Source organism: Triturus cristatus, chromosome 7 (assembly GCF_964204655.1).
Source record: "Triturus cristatus chromosome 7, aTriCri1.1, whole genome shotgun sequence".
Classification (NCBI taxonomy): Eukaryota; Metazoa; Chordata; class Amphibia; order Caudata; family Salamandridae; genus Triturus; species Triturus cristatus.
The window spans coordinates 284,040,622-284,060,549 of record NC_140590.1 but is presented as its reverse complement, the minus strand read 5'-3'; the positions used below and the strand labels follow the sequence as shown (position 1 = coordinate 284,060,549).

The following is a 19,928-nucleotide window of genomic DNA, read 5'->3' as shown; positions in this document are numbered from 1 at the left end:
TAGTGAATACCCATGTGTACCTGCAAACCGAGATCCTGTGAGGATAGTGTCAGACTCGCATGTACACAGACCTCACAGAAGGGGCGGTGTTCCAGCCTCTAGCAGACATCCGAGAGACACGCATGTCCTTCCAGTGGTACATCATGTACAGATAGTGTCTCACTCGCAAATACACAGATGCGTGTCCCTGTAGAGGGAGACTCTGTGTAGACAGTGTTGCACTCTTATGTACGCAGAGCACAGGCCCCACACGAGGGGCGGGCTGCCAGCCTCCGGCAGACATCTGAGACAGACGTTTGTCCTTCCAGGGGTAGATATATAGTGTCACACTCACATGTACACAGAGCACAGGCCCCACAGCAAGGGCGGGCTGCCAGCCTCTGGTAGACATCTGAGAGAGAGACACCTGTCCTTACAGGGAGCGTTCATGTATAGTGTCACTCTCGCATGTACACAGGCCCCACAGGATGGACAGGATGCCAGCCTCCGACAGACATCTGAGACAGACGTTTGTCCTTCCAGGAGTAGATATGTTGTGTCACACTCATATGTACACAGAGTACAGGCCCCACAGAAGAGGCGCGTTGCCAGCTCCCAGCAGACATCTGAGACAGACGAGTGTCCCTGCAGACGGAGATCCTGTGCAGATAGCGTCACACTCACATGTTCACAGACCTGACATCATGTACAGATAGTGTCTCACTCGCAGATGTCACAGGAGGGATGGGCTGCCAGCCTTTGGCAGACATCTGAGAGAGACGCGTGTCCCTGCAGAGGGAGCTCCTGTGCAGAGTGTCCCCTCATATGTAGGCAGAGCACAGGTCCCACATAAGGCGCAGCCATCAGACTCTGGCAGTGACGTGTCTCCATAGCTAGTTGACGTACAGATAGTGCCCCGCTCACGCATACACACACCAGACTTGCCACAGGAGGCGCAGGCTGCGAGAAGCATGACCTGTACATACCAATCTCGTACACTCAACACATGTGAGAGCACCACGTCCCCATGGGGAGATTGTGTGCACAGTGTCTAGGCACTGTCCTGCGTCCCAACACTTTGTGCAAAAGGAAATACATGGAGGGGTTTTCACGAGAGTTGGGCTAGCGTGCAAGTTGACTCAGGTGTTGTCGGTGATGGGAGGGCCGGGGGGACGTCAGCTGCTGTGCTGGTGTGCCCCAAACACACAGCAGAGTAGGACTTAGTGGGGGTGTAGGGGTCGGAGGAGTCCATCAGCCCAGGCCCAGGCTCACCAAAGCTGAGCCATGGAACAGAGCCGGGCCACTCCTGCACGTGAATCTCGTGCAAACCGGGCCTGCGATGGACGGCTGCTGCGGCGCACACGCACCGTCTCTCCCTCCCTCGAGAATGAGCTCACTTCTAAAAGAGGCGCTTTCTACCCCCGAGCCGCACAGCTCCAAGGCCCAGCACCGCCGCCTGAACGCACAACAATGGCGCGCGCGTGTCCTTTCCGTTTACAAGCACTTCTGACAGGAGCCACCTGCCGGGGTCACAACAACCAGCCAGAGGCCGCGTGCATGAGGGCGCGAGACGTACACAAGGTGCAAAAGGGCGCAAGACGTGTGCCGGTGCAAGAGGGCACGAGACGCATGCCGGTGCGCGAGGCTTACGCTGGTGTGTTAAGGCACAACCTCAGCAGCAAGTGTGAGGGCTGCAGGAGTATTTGGGCCAGTGTGTCACTTCACCCCCATTCAGATACCCGGAGTAGGACTCTCTAGTGAAGTGCTCACTGATCGGGTTTCTGGCCTGTCTCTCTGTGCATTTAGTGTAGTTCATTTCCTCAAAGTGAACACATTTGACGGCATGTTCCCGGAGGCAGGAGTACTTTCAATAACCCACTGACCCAGACTCTGAATTTAACCACACTTATATAGACTTTTATTGAAATGATTAAAGAGGAAAGCAGTGGATCCCATGATGGCTCTGTAAAGTCTGCAGAGTAATCATTTAGTCCTGTGAAAAAGTCAATTCCCTCAAAAGATATGCAGTGCCACCACCCTCAGATTGATGGATTTTTTTCTTTCTTCCGGTTAATTAATCAAGAATGGCAATTTTATTATCCAAGCAGGAGACCTGATTTACAAAGTCTTTAGAAATACACACAGAAGCGGGATTTGCAGGTTCATAAAATCTTCAAATACTGCCTCCGACTGTAACCCGTCAGTGAGCTCAAAGACTCCTCGTGTACTGCACTTATGATCCCTCTACACACAGAAAGCCTAGCTGGGCCGCACCAGTACAAATCTCCAATCCTTCAATGTCAAATGCACTAGTTAACTTTACCAGCTAATAGGAGAAGGTAGAATGATAGAGCAGAAAACCTGGGGTCTGCTGGCGTTAATAAAATAAGCAACAGACCAACAATAACAGGGCACTGACAGGGTTGGGTGGTGGACAGCAGTGAACCCACAAGCCAGGGCCCACACACCAAAATACGGGCCTCCTAAGTATTATAGCGCCCACCTGGAGTATTATTTTGCATATGTAGCTCGTGTTACAGTAGCTGTCAAGCTGTAAATAAATCCAAATCAATATTCTATATTCAGCATCCTCCATACCTGCTAACTTACAAAATCACTTCACCGTGTGAGGAGGGGGCGGAGCGAAGTCTGCTGCCGAGAACCATCTAAGAGACACTATGCTATGCCCCTCACCAAGCCCCCCACGCCCTCCCAAACATAAACAAACTTGGCGTGCAGTACAGGAGAGCATGTCCAACAGCAGGCAGGAGAAAGCCCTGTAAAACCAGTGGTGCGCGCGCACCACAGAGGAGCGGTGCGGGAATCGAAACCAGTGGTGCACACGCATCACATAGGAGCGGGGGCGAGGGAGCCGGTTGTCTGTGCTGTGCTGATGCGCGTAACAGACACCGACGGGAATGGGCGGAGCAAAGGTGGGACATGCGCCCACCTTTGCCCAATTGCGTGCTGCCTTTTTATTTTTTAAAGCACGCTAAAGTCAATGGCAGCACCAGAAAGCAAAACCACACGCAAGAGTGTATGGTCCGCTTTCAGAACCCCGTACAAGAGGTCTCGCGCTGCGCGGGCAGTGCTACGCACTGCAACGCTAGGCGCAAGACCTAAAAATGGGTTCCAAAGAACACCAGAACCATTCCCCACATATTTGTGATGCCAATAGGGACTCATGCTATGTAGGTTATAGCAACCTAGTGTGTACGCGCTAGAACTGTGTTTGGGGATTATACCCTGGACCTAGACGGTGTCAAGCCCATTTGCTTTTTTAGTGTATCATTTTAACTGACCAATTTTTAGCTATAGGTAAAGAAATATCTGTTATTTTCAGGTTAAACCTGGCAACAGCACATTGAAGTTACGGCATATTAATGTGTCAAGACTTATCGGAGTTCCTAACCCTAGATAATTTGCTAGATTAAGCCTCAAGAGCTTGAGGTTGCTACCTCTACAGAGTCAAGGGCCATAGGAGCAGAAATGTTGCCCACTGCCTACAATACCAGATTACCCTCAATACACAGCAAATAGATTAGAGTATCACTCAGCCTAGACCACCATAAAAACTGGTAAAGGCCATGGATTGATACCATTTCTAATTTTGGGTGATGGATGTTTTAGTTATTGGTGTTTGGTTTCAAACCCACAGAGGGTTTGCTGCGAAAAAGGGAAGAGGCTAGAAGGTTAAGTCCTGTTTAGCCCTTTGGTTCACTGATGAGAAAAAAAATAATTGAATTCCACGAGATTCTTGAAGGCTTCCAAAGTCTATGATGGTTTAGTTCCTTAAGGCTTTACAACTGTTTGGGATTGTACGTCAATCCTCCAGAGATGCTAGAGCCTTCAGGTTTATGCTATAGATCGTCCCTCAACTGCTCTATTCTTATTTTACATAGATAAAAAAAAAAAAAAAGAAAAAAGAGAAAAAAAAAAAAACTTCCCTCCAACTTGACATTGCTGTTTAGGGTGTACAATTACTGTGCCATACGGTGTATACATTATATACACATACCACCTCCTTGACTAAGAATGGACTGCTTGAACCAAACCGTCAGAGAGTAGGGAGTACTTCTGGAGTTTATCAAATCAACTCGCTGTGACCTGCATCCTGGCATATAAGTGTTAAATAACAGTAGCTATGAAGGATTCTTCCCAGTAACCTCATACAAGCCTTAGAGTCCAACAAAATGGCCTCACAAATATAAAGATAACCCCTTAATGGATAACTTACAGGGGTGTGGAATTCCTATACCCCAACACCCAGGACATATTGTTTAGGGTCAAGAACAACAAGCTTTAATGTTTATTTTATCCTTTGGACAAGTAGGCCCAACCCCCAGCAGCACAAAACCTTTGGCTGCCTGTTTACAACACAACATTATGGATCAGGGAAGGGCATTGTCAGCAGTTAAGGTAATATTTGTTTTCATATGCTAATGCTGTTCCAACTTGTCATTATGGTTCATTGAAGCAAAGCCTTTATTATTAGTGTGAGCGCTCTAAGGAAATGTTGTTAGCTCAGACTGCACTAGCGATTGTGGTTTCAGTATAAAAATGTGTACACATGTTTGTAAAGTTTAACAAGATGAGGCTATGTAGAATGTTCTGAGACTGCTCTCTGATTAAACGCAAATATTTGCTGACGCTTGAAGGCATGACTGATGATTCTTTGCTTTCAAAATAAACAAAAAATGCAACAAGGAAAAAAAAAAGCAACTTTTGGCTAAACTACTGTAAAATTTTAGGTACCATTTCTTTGAAGCATCATTTAGTAAAATGTGTTGATGCATGCAAGTATTTCCCGAAAATATCCATAATGGAAAATCAGTGTAATCAGTTTCAAAAAGATTATGAGAAACATAGGGTGGGGAACAAGCACTGGTAGCGCCAATTGATCTGTCATTGGTGGTCAGCCTTTTGATTTTGTTAATGCGTGTCTTGTTTTGACACGTTTTTTGTAAAACTTTGTTGTGGGAGCTGCCAGGCCCACATCATAATAAATATTGGCAAAAAGAAAAAATATTTTCAGATCTCAAAAAGAACACATTGCCGCAGTAGTCCCTGGCACTGAATAAAACTCTTTTGTGTGCCTATATTCTCTTTGTAGAAAACCAGAATACAGACACCCACAGTGTAACCAGCCAATAGAGAGAGAAAAATGTAATAGTAACAAAGGTTTTGGTTAACCCAGGACCTCATTAAGTTCCCAATTCTTTAAAAAAGTCACAAAAGTGCACCCATGAAAAGTGCAGATTTACGGCTTTCATGAATTCACAAGAACTTACAAAAGTAGGCCAGAAAATCGAATTCCTAGAAAGTATTTGTGAACTGAATGTAATCACTAGCATGTGCCCTTGTCAGGAAAAATATTCAAACTTTTCTCAGTATGGGAGAAGATTTGAGAAGAGCAAGTAGAAACCCCTAAAACATGCAAGTTAGTTGCTTCACAAAGACTTAAAAGTATTTCAGCACTGGAGCTATTGCTTACCACCACCTCCAGCCCCAGTATGTAGATCTGCAAAAAGGTGGCAAAATAAGGGAATTGCTAGTATGCAAACCCTATTTTAGTATGAGCCCTGGCATAATCAAAGGTCTTATATAACAAGGTTGCTGCCACACTACGTGACGCCACACTACGTGACACCAAAGGGGCAAGTGGATTTTCTTACAGGATAAGTAGATTTACGAAGCAACCTGTCCCATGGACGTATACATATTTTATTAAATTCCACAACCCTAGCTAACAGAGAAGTGTTTACCTCTGGTCTATCATGGGTGTCTTTGATGAAAGCAAGTGCAGCCCGTCCTACTCTCAATGGGAAACCAGGCAGAATCCTTCCACTAAATTTGCCAAAACATTTGTGAGCAATAGACAGTTACTACTAGACAGGATTACATTGCACTCTCGGAGAGCAAATCTCTTTACCAAATTAAAGCCAATATGGCCTTTTTGGGGGGGGGGGATAAACAACTTTATTGATTGACATTAAAACAGAAACCAGCACAATACATTATAGATGACAATTCCCAATCAGTTGGACGAGCGATCACAACGCAAGACCCCACTAGATTTAGCTTGGTATAAACATTTAGCAGACATTCCAGATTTAATCCATAATACCCATCCATTTGCCCCACACCCTACGGTATTTCTTCGGGCATCCCCGTGCTTCGTACATAGGTTTTTCCTGTGTCTCACACCAGTCTACCCCCTCCCACCACTTCTTGAGGCAAGGTGGAATTGGACGTTTCCAGGTGGCGGCTATGTCCCGCTTTGCTACAACCATAGCCGGGTTAAAAAACAGCTTCTGGTTCCTAGATCCGTCCAGTCCATCTGTGATCCCCAGGAGCGAGTGTCGTGGGTAACTTCCCACCCCAAAACTTTTGAGAGTTCCTCCTCAATGCCCCCCCAGAACCGTGCCAGTTGGGGACATGCCCAAACTATATGGAAGAAATCCACAGGGCCTTGGCCGCAGCGTGTGCAGGAGGCAGTTGGGTAAAAACCCGTTCAATTAAGGTGTACCGGAGTTAAATAGGCAGCGTGCAAGTAGTATAGTTGAATCAGGCGGGGTTTAGCCGATGCAGTGACCATCTTGCGTGACATGAGCGCATCCCTCCAGTCCTCTTCCTCCATTGGACCCACCCAATCCTCCCACTGGCTTCTGAGCCGGTGCAGTGGGGTTGGGGTATTGTTGATTACTGTACGATAAATGCAGGGGATACACCCCTTCCCCAAATTGCCCAACATAATTTGTGCTCTGATATGGCCTTTGAAAAGATAATTTTAAAGGTCAACTCTGCAGTGCCCTTTTCCAACTCCTATTGTCGAATGAAATCAAAATAAAGATACAGCTGCCTTAAAACTAGAGAACGGAATTTCACCACATTAAAGGGTATAGGTAGTAACTTTGTGCCACAACTCACTGACGTGATAGTTAAGTGTTTGGTAAATTCAATTAAGGTACATGTGATGAAGTAGGATAGCAAGAAGAACAAGGATAACATGATGATGTCACAAAGGGCCATCTTTATTCAGGAGGGTTCTCAAATATATGGCTATCAAACTCCAGCTTCACTGTGACCTGTGATCTTAGTGCAGTTATTCTTTGTGCACCAGACACGAAGAAGCTAAACTTGAACGACATCTCAGAAGGCAGCAGTGACGGGAAGAACCAGAGCTGGTCCGCGCTTTCTCTATGTGTTGTTAACTAGAAAAAAAATGTTACCTGCTGTGATTAGCAGGAGACATTGTCAATTACCTTCTTAGTCCCTCAAGAGCAGAGATGTGCCCTTGTCTTGAAGACGCTTTACCGCTCCATGGGGATTTCCAGTGCAAGGGAAACCCAAGTGCCAGCACCACCTGTAACAGAATTCAATGAGCTTATCCATCCACTTTCCTCACCCTTCCCTATACCACAGAAGCCCACAACAGGCAGCCAGGATGTTCCAGTGTACCCATACCCAGTCATTTATGTGAAACTACACCGGTGCAAGATTTCATCACAACTAAGATGACGTACCAGTTTGATGCCACTCTACGCCTCATGAGGGATACATGTGTTGTTTTTGCAGGGGCAAGCACGCACACCACGCTAGTGACATCCTTAGCAGCAGCCTAGATTTGCTTTGCACAAGACTCAGCCCTGTGTGCAAAAGAATGCAGTGCTGCGGTCTCCCAGTATCTCAAAGTTTTGCCCCCTAATCAAAATCTCTACTTTTCCACTTGTATGCCATGCATTAATTTTAAAAAACCTAAAACATCTCCCAGAAGAACCCGCCTACTAAACAAACCACAGTATTGGAAAACATGAGATCAGCTTTATCAAATAGTGTTTGTGTAACATGATGCCATATCAAGGAGAGACCCCCACTCTGGTCAAAAAGACTCCTTTCACACCCCTATATACAGCCGTCACTGCTCGTCACCAATAAAGTGAGAATAAAAAGCATGTATGCATTTTATGCTAAAATGGAGTCTGTCTCATTGCAGACCAAGGAGGAAGGCAGCATGGAAGCCGCTACACAAACAATTGTAGTTTCTGTAATATTTTATGTACTGGCTAGCTTTGCTTTCGTTACCAAAGGAAAGAGGGGCCCCTTCTAAGCCAAAGGAATAGGGCACTGTACAGTGAAAGAAAGGAATATCCTTTGGACAAGGCAAATTTTATACAAACAATTATCCCTCCACGCATTACATTAGAATCTGATCAATTCCTTTCCCAAACTCATTCGTCCATACTGAGGAAGATTGAAATACATACTCAGCAGATAAACAATACATAATCAATATTAAAAAATTTACAAATAAATTTATTAATTTTTCAGAATACATTTAAAAAAGGGACACAAAAAAAAATCAATGAACATGATTTCACAGTATTCATTAACAGCAGTCCTTAATAAACAACAAACACTTGTATCAATAATAAAAAAAAAAAATCAAAAACAATAGAAAAAACGAGAGTCACTATCACAGACAAATACAATATGTCACTAAAAGATTTACACATCCGTGTTAACAGTACATGGGGCGTGGAACCTGGTACTTTATGGTTTGTACTCGTTAACCGTCGCCCGTATTTACGGATTGTGTAGCTATATAGGCGTCGACGCGTTTCGATGGGTAAATTATATCTCCATCTTTCTCAAGACCAAACTCTTGACTCTCTTATATTTAAATACTTGCAAAATGACCAGGTAAATACCCATTATTCTTGGTGAGGCAAGCCACCATCCGTGTGCTAAACCAATAGTTTTCTATTAGCTGAGGGAATGAACTCCTATGGTAAATCAGAATGGCCCTACAGCTTCTCTGTGTTAGTGACTCGTTTTTCTATTGTTTTGATTTTTATTATTGATACCAGTGCTTGTTTTTTTATTAAGGACTGCTGTTAATGAATACTGTGAAAAATCATGTTCATTGATTTTTTGGTCCCTTTATTAACTGCAATTTGAATAATTAATAAGTAAATTTTTTAATATGAATTTTGTATTGTTTATCTGCTGATTATATGCATTTCAATCTTCCTCAGTATGGACGAATGAGTGTGGAAAAGTGATTGATCGGATTCTAATGTAATGCGTGGAGGGATCATTGTTCGTATAAAATTTGCCTTGTCCAAAGGATATTCCTTTCTTTCAATAGCTTTGCTTTAGCAGCACTGCATGTCCAACTTGTGGTGCCATTAAACATATTTTGCATAATTCTAAATTATATTGTTAACTGTGCTAGTCAGATGCACTGCGTGGCAGTAGCAGAAAAGAAATGAAATCAAGTGATCTTCGGTAATTGTTTCCCAGGCTTTTTAAGGTGCTTCACCCCAGAAACTAAGCGAACACAGAAAACGTTGCTCCTACATCCACTGTGTTCCTGAGACCGGGAGGAATGTTTCAGCTCACGCCAACCGGCACCTATTGAGGTGCTCCACATGGGGAGGACATGCCCTTTTCCTCTTATACACTCATAATATAGATCACACCTGTAGACTTAATTACATCAAGGACGAAATGTCATTTATCGCATGACTCTTTTTTTCTCTTGGATGGATCATTTCAGGAATTCCCACACTCCCTGTTCATGGCTAATACGGATGAACTAAACAGAACTATCAAGTTGGACTTTCCAATAGAATCTCCCACTACTTCTGTGCCCTGGAGAAGTCCCTTCCCATTTGAACGAAACAAGTTGGCTGGTTTTTGCTTTGCATATAAGAAGCATTAATAAAGAGAAGATTTCATACAGACTTTGGTGGATATATTTTTAACTTATACAAACATCACAAATGTGGTGCATCGCTGGTCTTTATGTTTAAATGCAGAAAACGCTAGGAAGACATCAGAAGCTGCGGGTTTGCAACAAAATGGCTCACTTTGAAGCTCGGCCCAGACAGTTGCGGGGGCCTCCCACTCTGGAGAATAGGGGCTCATGACTCGAGTGAGATGCCATTCTATTTACCAGTGACTGTTTGTTGCTATGGTCACTAACTGCTGGCTGGGGGACCAGCACACTTTGTGTAGCCCCAGGACAGAGTCACTGATCTGCAGGTGCAAGCTGACAAGATTGCAGGCACTACAGCTCAGCTACCAAAAAAGTCACATAGCTATGCACAGAGGTCACCCATGCAGCTGCTTTGTAAACTCCCCCTGTCTCGAGATGGTTCTGGAGTACTATTTGTAGACACATTCTAGTTGTCACTATCCCTCTGCCAGATACCTTATCGTCCTTAGGACTTACCAGGGGCAAAATTGCCTATAGTGAAAAAGAGATTCTAGTGCAGGGATGGGGTAGTCAGTCGTGTCTAACTGCTCCTGGTATTTAAGTGATTCTGTCCCAGGTCTCCCGGCTTTCAGATAGAGCAGCTGTTTGGGCAAGCTCCAATTTCGCATAGCGCCTAGTTTGCATCAGCCTATTGATTCTGTCTTCTAACCATAAAGAATTCCAGACATGGTGATCAGTCAGGAAAGTAATTCAAGATGTTTCCCCTAGCTTCTAAAAAAATAACCTGAAAACCTCCCATACATTCTACTGCACTATTGGGCCAGGGTGCTACATGGCTGCCTTTGGTGGTATATTTCTGTGTTCTTAATGTAGGCACATGGGTTGTTCCTACTTACTGGGAAATGCCTAAGCAACTGTTCTGTTACATTCAACTAATGTCCAATCCCTTTGAGAGACTTCCAGGGCTGCAGATTAATCTTCCTAGAAACCCTACCACATAAAGAAATTGTTAATATTAAATATTTACTTCCCTGTCAGTCAGTGCAGTGATTGGATGCCGGGCACCACTTTTTGCCACCATGACACCGCGCTCAGGATGCATCCCCGCTGCACCATGCATAACCCATGTTTTGTGTGACACAGCAGCACCATTGGAAGTTCTCAACATGATATGGAGACAGTGCAGGAAAGTATTTTAATCTTTGGCTCCGGAGCACATGACCTTGCAGCGGCACAGGGTCCGAGCACCCAAAGACCAAAGTACTCTGGTTTCCTATTTAGGACCATCAATGAAATTGCGTGACATGTCCGTTAAGAGATCGCTTCACATTAGATGGATGATAGGCGAGTTGTCTCTCCCAAAACAAGTTGGATATCAAGTTGAGAATTGAAGCAATGCAGTGATGTGCAGTACAGATACATCCAACACAAATAAAATACATTATCGAACCACTTTACACTCCACTCCCCATTCTCTCACCACACGACTCCACCCCCCATTCTCTTACCACACGACACTTCATAGGCCTTTCTACAATTCTTTAATAGCCTATGTTAGGAAATTGCTTTATCTCCTGTTTGTCCAGGATAGCAACCAAACTTGTCAGAAGGTATTCATATTTCCTTCAAGGGAGAGCATCCTCGGGTAGTGACTAGATTCAACTAATAAACGGAGGCAGATTCCAGATTTGTAAACAATAAAGAGGACAGCTAGATGCATCATCTGCAAGTCTCCTAAAGTTTAGAACTGTTAACAAAACAGGACAGATTATTCTTACTAAATTGATTCCCCACTCCATGAGACTAAAATCTATTTATTTGTGTATTTAAACGGCCGGAGATACCAGGTCTGAGCCTTCTGATGAAAGTGTGAAGTTGCTCCATTTCGGTGTTTTAATTAACAAGGTGTTGATGTTATTTGAATGTTGCAATGGTTTAACTAACCACGCCAATAATAATAATAATAATAAACTGGAATGAAAACGGAAAGCAGAGGCAACAGTAATGAAGTAACCTCTATAGATCATTGTAAGCCGAAAATCCCAAAGAGCAGTCAGTCTCTGCGGAAGAATAATGTGATCACATTAGCGAGTGGCTGAACAAGGGGGAAGATGTTTTCAAAGAAAGGCCCTAGTGAAAGGAGTCGCCAGGTGTCACATCGGGGTGAACTGTGGAGATACTGAAGGATTCAATCCTGTACAGAAAATGTGGCAAAAGCTTGTGAAGAGCTTATTAGTGCAAACACAAGCAATAACATGATCTTGGAACTAAAATGTGCGGGTATCACTACTACAATGTCATGAGCCAAAAGATGACGCAAGTTATGAAATATTGGGTTTCTGATCAGTGCGACTCTGGTGCTAGCCTCAATGGGCAGCGTTAGCAGCCAAGGCCTCTGCGGGAGCAGAAAGGTTTCGTCAGTGACAAAGGCCACTTTAAGCAGATAGTAAATTGAAGAAGCAACAATGTCTAGGCAGAATGTTGCATCAAGAAGTACTATCAGTTAACAAAACGATACCAGACACAAGAGGGTACACATAGAGGCAATGGCAGTAGCCAGGATCATACTGAACACGAGAGGATATCAGTCCTTTTAGGAAGGCCCTAAAGATTAATTTATTTGGGTGCACTTTTATTTTCTGCTTTCAAGCATATCGTTGCCTGCACTGATCGTTAGCAACCTTTAAAAACTATGAGGATGATGATCAAGAGGCAAGATTGGTGGGGAGGATAACACTAAACTTAGAGGTACCCTAAAAGGCAATAAAAGGTACTTTGGAAGCCAGTATCATAGTGGACACAAATCTAACCAACGGCACCATCAGTGGCTACAATCATAATGGACACAAGGACTTACCAAAAGGCCCTCCCAGTGGACTGGATCTTACTGGACACAAGTCCATACCAAAATACATTACAAGTGGCATTTTAACCTTTCGTAACTCGTAGTAGCCGGTCAATCCTCTGCCATGTCCGTGAGCATCCTGTCGGTGTCCCGCAATGTGGTTAAAGGTTAAAATGCCACCCCTTTGATATTTATGGATGTGGAAAGTGAGCTAATTATCGATAACGCTCCGGAGACTTGGGACCCAAACCAACGTTAAATTCAACTGAGTTTTCGCTATATAAGAAGTCCTTCGAAAGTGGTTGACATACCGCAAGTTATTTTTATTTTGAAAATAGAAAACAGATGTTGGAAACTTATTGGCCCTGAAGAAGTCCTTAGGGACGAAACGCGTTGGCTACCTCGTTTCCTTTAAAAAGAAGATTTTGAATAAAAGAAAAGCCATAGAAAGACCTACTGTTTGGATCTGAAAGTTTGTTATTTATAGTACGTGTCACCACTGAGTGGAGTGCCGGATCATTTTGTGTGTTTAAACAGTTCTGGAAATGAGGCTGCCCCAAGTGGCTTAGTATTAAACTAGACATAAGGCCATGATCCACATCACCGCACCGCACCACACCTGCCACCCTCACATACCCAACTGACAATAGGCAGCCTGATCAGTGCTTGGAATTATCCAAAACATTTGTCAACCTAGAATTTGCACATGCGACCTAGCTAAACGGGGATTGGATTTAAAACGTGAGCAGACCATTTGCGCCAAGGTCATATTGTGGAGGCCCATTTAACGGAGGTATAGCTCTCAATGTCCAAAAGGCCACAAGCATGAAATTTATAGATTTTGTCCAAAAAGTTAATATTTTAACAGGCAGATGTGAAAACCTTGGGGAGAGACGCCATTAAAGCCGACGGGGCCACCGAGAGTGACACAGTATGACACTTTGAGGCAAAGGTGTGTGGTGTTTACCCAGTAGGGGGGTCTTGTGTTATCTGCATAGACCAGAACTGTAAAACAGAATCCTCCGACAAAATAAGGGGCATGAAGGCTGCCACAATAATTGGCCAAAACCCTACAGGTGAGCAGTCTGAGGCAATACCTTACCTTTATTGGCCACTTCCCAGGCCACCTCGAAGAGCACGGTGTTCTCCAGGTCCAGCTCATCGTCCCAGTCCTCGAGGCCAGTAAGCGAGGTCACCGAAAGACTCCGGGTCAGCGGCATACTGACTGGGGGAACTCGAGTTCCACTTCCCTTCTACCTTTGGTACGCTGCAAAGCAACCGGGATGAAAGGCAGCCTCCAGCCAATGAGAGAAGCAGGTGGTTAAAGACTGAAGAATAGGCAACCAAATGGAAGAGAAGGCAACCAAGCAGAAGACAGGGCAAGAGTAGCAGCGCAAAATGGAGAAATAACCGCTCTGTGCACAGGGAGTAGCGAAAAGGAAAGAGAAGCGGATGAGCAAAGACGGTTGGCAGCAAGCAGTCAGGCGCCGAAATTGGCAGGTCGGGGTTAGTTATAGTTCAGGCACTACAAGATGCAGCCAGATTAACACGGGGAGATGCTGTCAACAAGTTCACAGAAAAATACAGGCAGTTTAGCAGGAGGAGGGAGGCAGGCACAGTTGAGCACCAAAGCACTGGAGGAGCAGGCAGAGCTATGTTGAACAGCGGGCGTCCCAGCAGCCTTGAGAGCAGCCTGCCTCTCTGACTGAACCTCCTCCTTGCGCTGCTGCCCTTGGACTGTCCCCACCCCAGGTCTCCTCCCCCTGCTTGCGCAGCTGACTTGCTCTGTCAGATAGACCCCTCCGCTCTCATTGCACGGTAGAACTGAAGCGCGCTCTGCTGCTATAAGGAAGCCAGCGCATACAGGTATAGGGCTGGAGCGCCCCCCTGTGGTTGGTTGTCAAAGTGACCATCTTGGAAGGGTAATCGGTATCGCTATGAACGTGATTCAAGCTAAATTTGGGGGGTTATTGAATTTAGTTAAATAAAACCGAAAAGACAAAACATGTACACATACATTAAATTAGACATGTCCTCAATATTTTGAAAATTGCACGAGTGTTGTAGTTATCAGTTAGTGTTTTTAGACCAAATAATTTTTGTACGATTTAATAGTCAATTTTGTTTTGTACTCTGTTTTTATTTAATTTTCTTCACGTTATCAGGAATCCACAGATATTAAGCTTTAAGGTGGCTTCTGTTGGTCAGGGTGCGTGCTTAGATTTGTTTGCACGTCCGCCATAGGCGGAGTCGAATGGGAGAGTTGCTTAAAAACTCCGCCCCTTAAGTCGCTGCTCCATTCTGCTAATTGGCTGCGGTACATGCTTGCTCTTACAAGCCTCATACGTGCCGGAGGTACTTCAGTTGGGTTAGGAAATAACGATTTCTGGCACGGTTACAAGCCTCGGAACGCAGCACTCTAAGGTGGTGTTAGACATGACAAACCGTCTGATTGGTTTAAGTCTCCGTCGCTCTTGAAAACTAGGAATTCGGTTGGCGTAGAGCCGTAGACGATGACAGGGTTGGTACTCCTCTGGTAGGCTGAAATATGACTGGCTGGCGCGTTACTGTTTCGATTGCTTTGCTTGACTGTCAATCGTGGTGGTAGAAGGTGTGATACTGGTACGAATGTTTCATTGGTTGCATCCCGAGTCATTCGAAGTGGTAGTGGAGTACGTGCGGAAAGGCTTCTGTTGCACAATGTCGAGAGTCACGCAGGTCTTTTTCCATCTACAGTGCGCAGATGCTACTTTTGTAGCCTCTAACTCTGTCTCGTTCTACAGACTTTCAAAAGGATGATTGGCAGCTCTGCCAGGATTGTGGGCACAGCCAATTGTCAGTCTGATGATTGGCTGCGCGCACCACAGTGGTGTCTGCGTTAACTTGGCACGAAGGCTATTTTAGCCAATAGGTCTCGCCTTTTGGACCTTATAAGAGTGTAGTTATGCAGCACATTATCATGGGTGCTGGGCCGCCAGGGATAGAAGAGCTGTCCAATTACTACACACTGGGTCATGCTGTCTGATTTAAGAATGCATGTTTGCTGTGTGAAAAGGAAACAATGTACTGTAACTATGATGTGCTGCTCACTGACACTGCTGCAGACAACACCTATTGTGCCCTGCTGCAAATTACCCCATCGCTGCACAAATGTGTACTCAAATGAAAAAAAAATGAGACAGTTACACAATGTGTGAATGCTCTCTGTGGTGTAGCGGTCTAGTCTGCGACGCACACTGCGTGTGACGTCAGCGGACATCCTGTAGCGGCCATTTTCTAGCGATCGGCATTAGCGCGCCAAATTCAACCTGAAAGGAGCTCCGCTCCGGCGCTCCCGATAACTGGTACAAATAAACAGAGTTACCTCTCCCAGCTTGTGTGCGTGTCCTATATGCCTGCTCCAGTGAGAGTCCACGATCTTACAATGGCGACGAGGTGGTAACGAGGGGGCCCCACACGCACCCTAAACCCACGTGGCTGCAGAGCACAAGCTGGGCATCGGAGGATACCATTGGGGGCGCGGCAGAGCAGCGGAGAGCGCGCGGTGCGGGGGAAAAGGCGCCGCTTGGACACCGCCACAGGAAGTGAGCCTGGTGAGTGGGCGCGCACCGGCAAACCGCGCCAAGCGCGACAGGACAGCGCTAATCGTTCCCCGAAGGGGGGAGTGAAGACCCCACAAGCTGGCAGACACCAGTGCTGACCATTCGGACAGAGAAGAGTCCGGCCTGGACGACGCGAGGGAGAGCAGAAGCGCCCAAGCGCCCAGTTTGCCGGGAAATTCCGCCGCAAGCCGGCAACGCCACATTCCCGGCGGGAAGATGAGCTCGCAAACGTTTTCATTGACAAATCCAGTGCCCTTCCTCACTAAGGTCGGGGAACCTGAGATGCCATGGGAAGATTGGAAGAGGTATTTCCTTAATTATATAGCGGCATTAGAAGAGGAGGGCGAGACAGCATTCACAAGCTCGAGGAAGAAGAAGATCCTGCTCCATCATTTGGGCCCGGCGGGACAAAGAGTGTACGAAGACCTAGTGAAGGAGGTGAGACCAGCGGACGACGACAACGTGTTCCAACATGCAATTGAAGACCTGGATGCCCACTACCGCCCGGCGGTGTGCACTGCAATTGACCGGTACAACTTCTACCACAGAGCACAAAACAAAGGGGAGACGGTCGACGAATATGTGGCGGCACTGCAAAAACTGGCGTTGACGTGCAAATTTGGGACCTTGCAGGAAGAGCTAATCAGAGACCAAATCATCATGCACACGGTAAACACGTCCATCCAAGATAAACTGTGGGCCAACGGCGATGCCCCACTGAAAACGGTCGTATCCATGGTGAAGAAAGTTGAGTTGACCAGAAGGTGCGCGGAAGCGGCAAAGCGAGAACGCCAGTCAGAGCTAGCCGTGTGCAAAGTGGAGGATCGGAAAGTCATGGACAGCAAGGCGTCCACGGGACAACAAGGCACGAGGAATTACAAACGGGTCAATGCCCGTAACGCGAGACCCCAAAGACAGCGACAGTGGAGTACGAATGCGTGCTACAGGTGCGGAAGTGGTACCCATGCCACCAACGACAAGGGCTGTCCGGCATTCGGGGCGAAGTGCGCATACTGTGGGCTGCTCGGTCACTACGAAAAAGTATGCCGGAGGAAAGCCCCGCGGCAACAAGTGAAGTATGTGGCACAAGAGACAGGCAGAGGGGTAGAAGAGGAGAACCCCGAGGAAGATGACGAGATCTTAATAGTAGAAGAACAAATACTGGTCATAGAGAGCTCGGTGGAGAAGAAACCGAAGTGCGACATGTGTATAGGAGGAGAACGGGTCACCATGGTGGCGGACTCGGGGTCGCCCTACACGATCATAAGGAGGAAGGTATGGGGAGAAGACTTCGCCTCACGTACAAAGTACCGCCTCAAACCGACGGACATCCATCCGGTAACGTTCACCGAGGATCCCATACCCATGGTAGGGTATTGCCCTCTCACCTTCGACTTCAAGGGCAGGACATGCAAGGGAAAACTATACGTGGCGGAGAAAGGACGATCAGTACTGGGCTGGAAGGACCAGGGGGAGTTAGGAATAAAACTGAACCCAGGGGACGCACGCAGGTGCTCATGACCGACGACGGTCCGGACCAGGGGGCACAGCGGTGGAAGGAAGAATTCCCGGAAGTCTTCAAGGACTCCATTGGTCGCCTAGCGAAGTTCACGCACAGGATATGCCTGAAGGAAGGAGCCCGCCCAGTGTCGCACAAAGCGCGCAACATCCCATTTCGGACTAGGGCGGCGGTACAAGAAGAACTGCAAAGACTGGAGGACAATGGGGTGATAGAGGCGATTGATAACGCGGAGTGGCTGGCACCCCTGGTGGTGGCGCAGAAGCCCAACGGGAAGGTGAGGCTATGTGTGGATCTAAGGGAGCTTAATCAAAACATCGTGGTGGACAAATTCCCGCTCCCTAGGATCAACGAGATGTTGGCCAAGACCCAAGGAGCAAAATGGTTCTCCACCGTAGACGTGACGTCGGCCTACCACCAGATTGCCCTGCACCCGTCATGCAACCACTTGACGTCCTTCATCACACCCTTCGGTTGCTACAAATTTTTACGGATGCCCTTTGGCCTCGCCTCGGCGGCAGCAGTCTTCCAGAAGCTTATGTACCGACTGTTCCATAAGAAAGCTGGCATCCAATATTTCCAAGACGACATCTTGGTCATGGGTACGTCACAGGCGGATCACGACAGAAAGCTAGCAGAAGTGCTCACGGTACTAAGGCAGAATGGACTCACGGCCCAATGGGACAAGTGCAGGTTCGGCATGGACAAAGTTACGTATTTAGGGCACGAGATCAGCCAGGAAGGCATCACACCCAAAGCGTCCAACGTGGCAGCTATCAAAGAAGCGCCCACGCCCTTGAACAAGGAAGACATCAGAACATTCTTGGGCATGGCGGAATTTTATAGCAGGTTTGTGCCGCACTTCGCCTCTAAGACCCACCACATGAGGTCACTGCTCAAGGACAAAACTACGTTCCAATGGACGGAGGAACAGCAACAAGAGTTCGAGGAGGTGAAGAAACACATCAGCGAGGCGGTGCCCATTCAAGGCATCGACCCCTTGGCGCTCACGGTGCTGACTACGGCCGCCAGCGACCGGGGCCTAGGAGCAGTACTCGCACAGAGAACCATCGAGGGGGCGACCAATAATAATAATAATAATACAGAATTTTATTGAGCGCGAACAGCTACCTCACACGGAGGTGTCCCGGCGCTAGACACAGGCAGAGAATACATAACCGAAATTCAAGTCATTAGCAAGGTTGAGTAAAGAGCCAAGTCTTCAACAATTCTTTAAAACGGGGTTCAGAAGGAGCCTGCTGAAGCTCAGGGGGAAGTGAATTCCATAGCATCGTTACATTTGCCGAGAACGTTCTGCCTCCCAGACGAGCCTTTTTTATTCGAGGCACTGCTAGCTGGGTCCGGCAGTTGGAGCGAAGAGAACGGGACTGTGTATATCTTGGCAACCGATCTCTCAAATATATTGGACACGAGCCATACAAGGATCTAAAGGCTAACGTAAGAGCCTTAAATTTGATCCTGTTGGCTACTGGTAACCAATGAAGTGATCGAAGATGCGGAGAGACAGAATACTTGAATGGAATATGCATTAACAGCCTCGCAGCCGCATTCTGGACCAATTGCAAGCGTTGAATTAGGTATTTAGGCAGACCCAGGAACAAGCCATTTGCGTAATCCAATCTAGATGTCACTGTCGCATGGATTACCGTTTTCCTGCAGTTCGCCGGGAGAAGTCGCAGGATTTTGCGAAGATTCCTAAGTTTACCTAAACAGCTTCCCATCAGCTGTTGTGTGTGCGAGACAAACGACAGATTGTTGTCCCAGCGCACCCCCAGGTTTTTTGCCGATAGGCTAGGGGAGGGGGCCGGACCCATTGCCCTCGGCCACCAGAGCTCAGAGGGGGGCGGGGTACCTTTACCAAAAAAGAGCACCTCCGTTTTGTCTGCATTAAGTTTTAACTTATTAGTATTCATCCAGCGCGCAACATCCTGAAGACAGCCTTTAAAACTAGACATGGCCGCCACTGACACCTCTGCATATGGAAACACAAGCTGGGTGTCATTGGCATAAGATACTGCCTTGACCCCCCAGTTAGCAATAAGCGTGAAGAGTGGGGCCAGATAGACATTAAATTGTAATGGGCTGAGCGCTGAGCCCTGAGGTACACCACAGCATAAAGGCTTAGGAGTTGAAGAAACAGTCCCCAGGGCCACCTTCTGGGTTCTCTGGGACAGGTACGACTGTATCCAGTCCAGCGCTTGGTCCTGTAAGCCCGCTTCTGCCAATCGCGTCATCAGC

The 19,928-nt window shown here is 46.6% G+C and overlaps 1 protein-coding gene across 1 annotated transcript in view; it reads right to left on the bottom strand.

Annotated features, from left to right (window-relative positions):
• Positions 1-14,298, bottom strand: part of GYS1 (glycogen synthase 1) — a 187,395-nt gene extending 173,097 nt beyond the window's left edge. Inside the window, exon 1 of the mRNA XM_085616284.1 lies at positions 13,651-14,298. Coding sequence (XP_085472410.1) covers positions 13,651-13,768 — 118 coding nt within the window. The 5' untranslated portion in view covers positions 13,769-14,298. The remainder of the gene's footprint in view (positions 1-13,650) is intronic.
• Between the last annotated feature and the right edge of the window lie 5,630 nt (positions 14,299-19,928).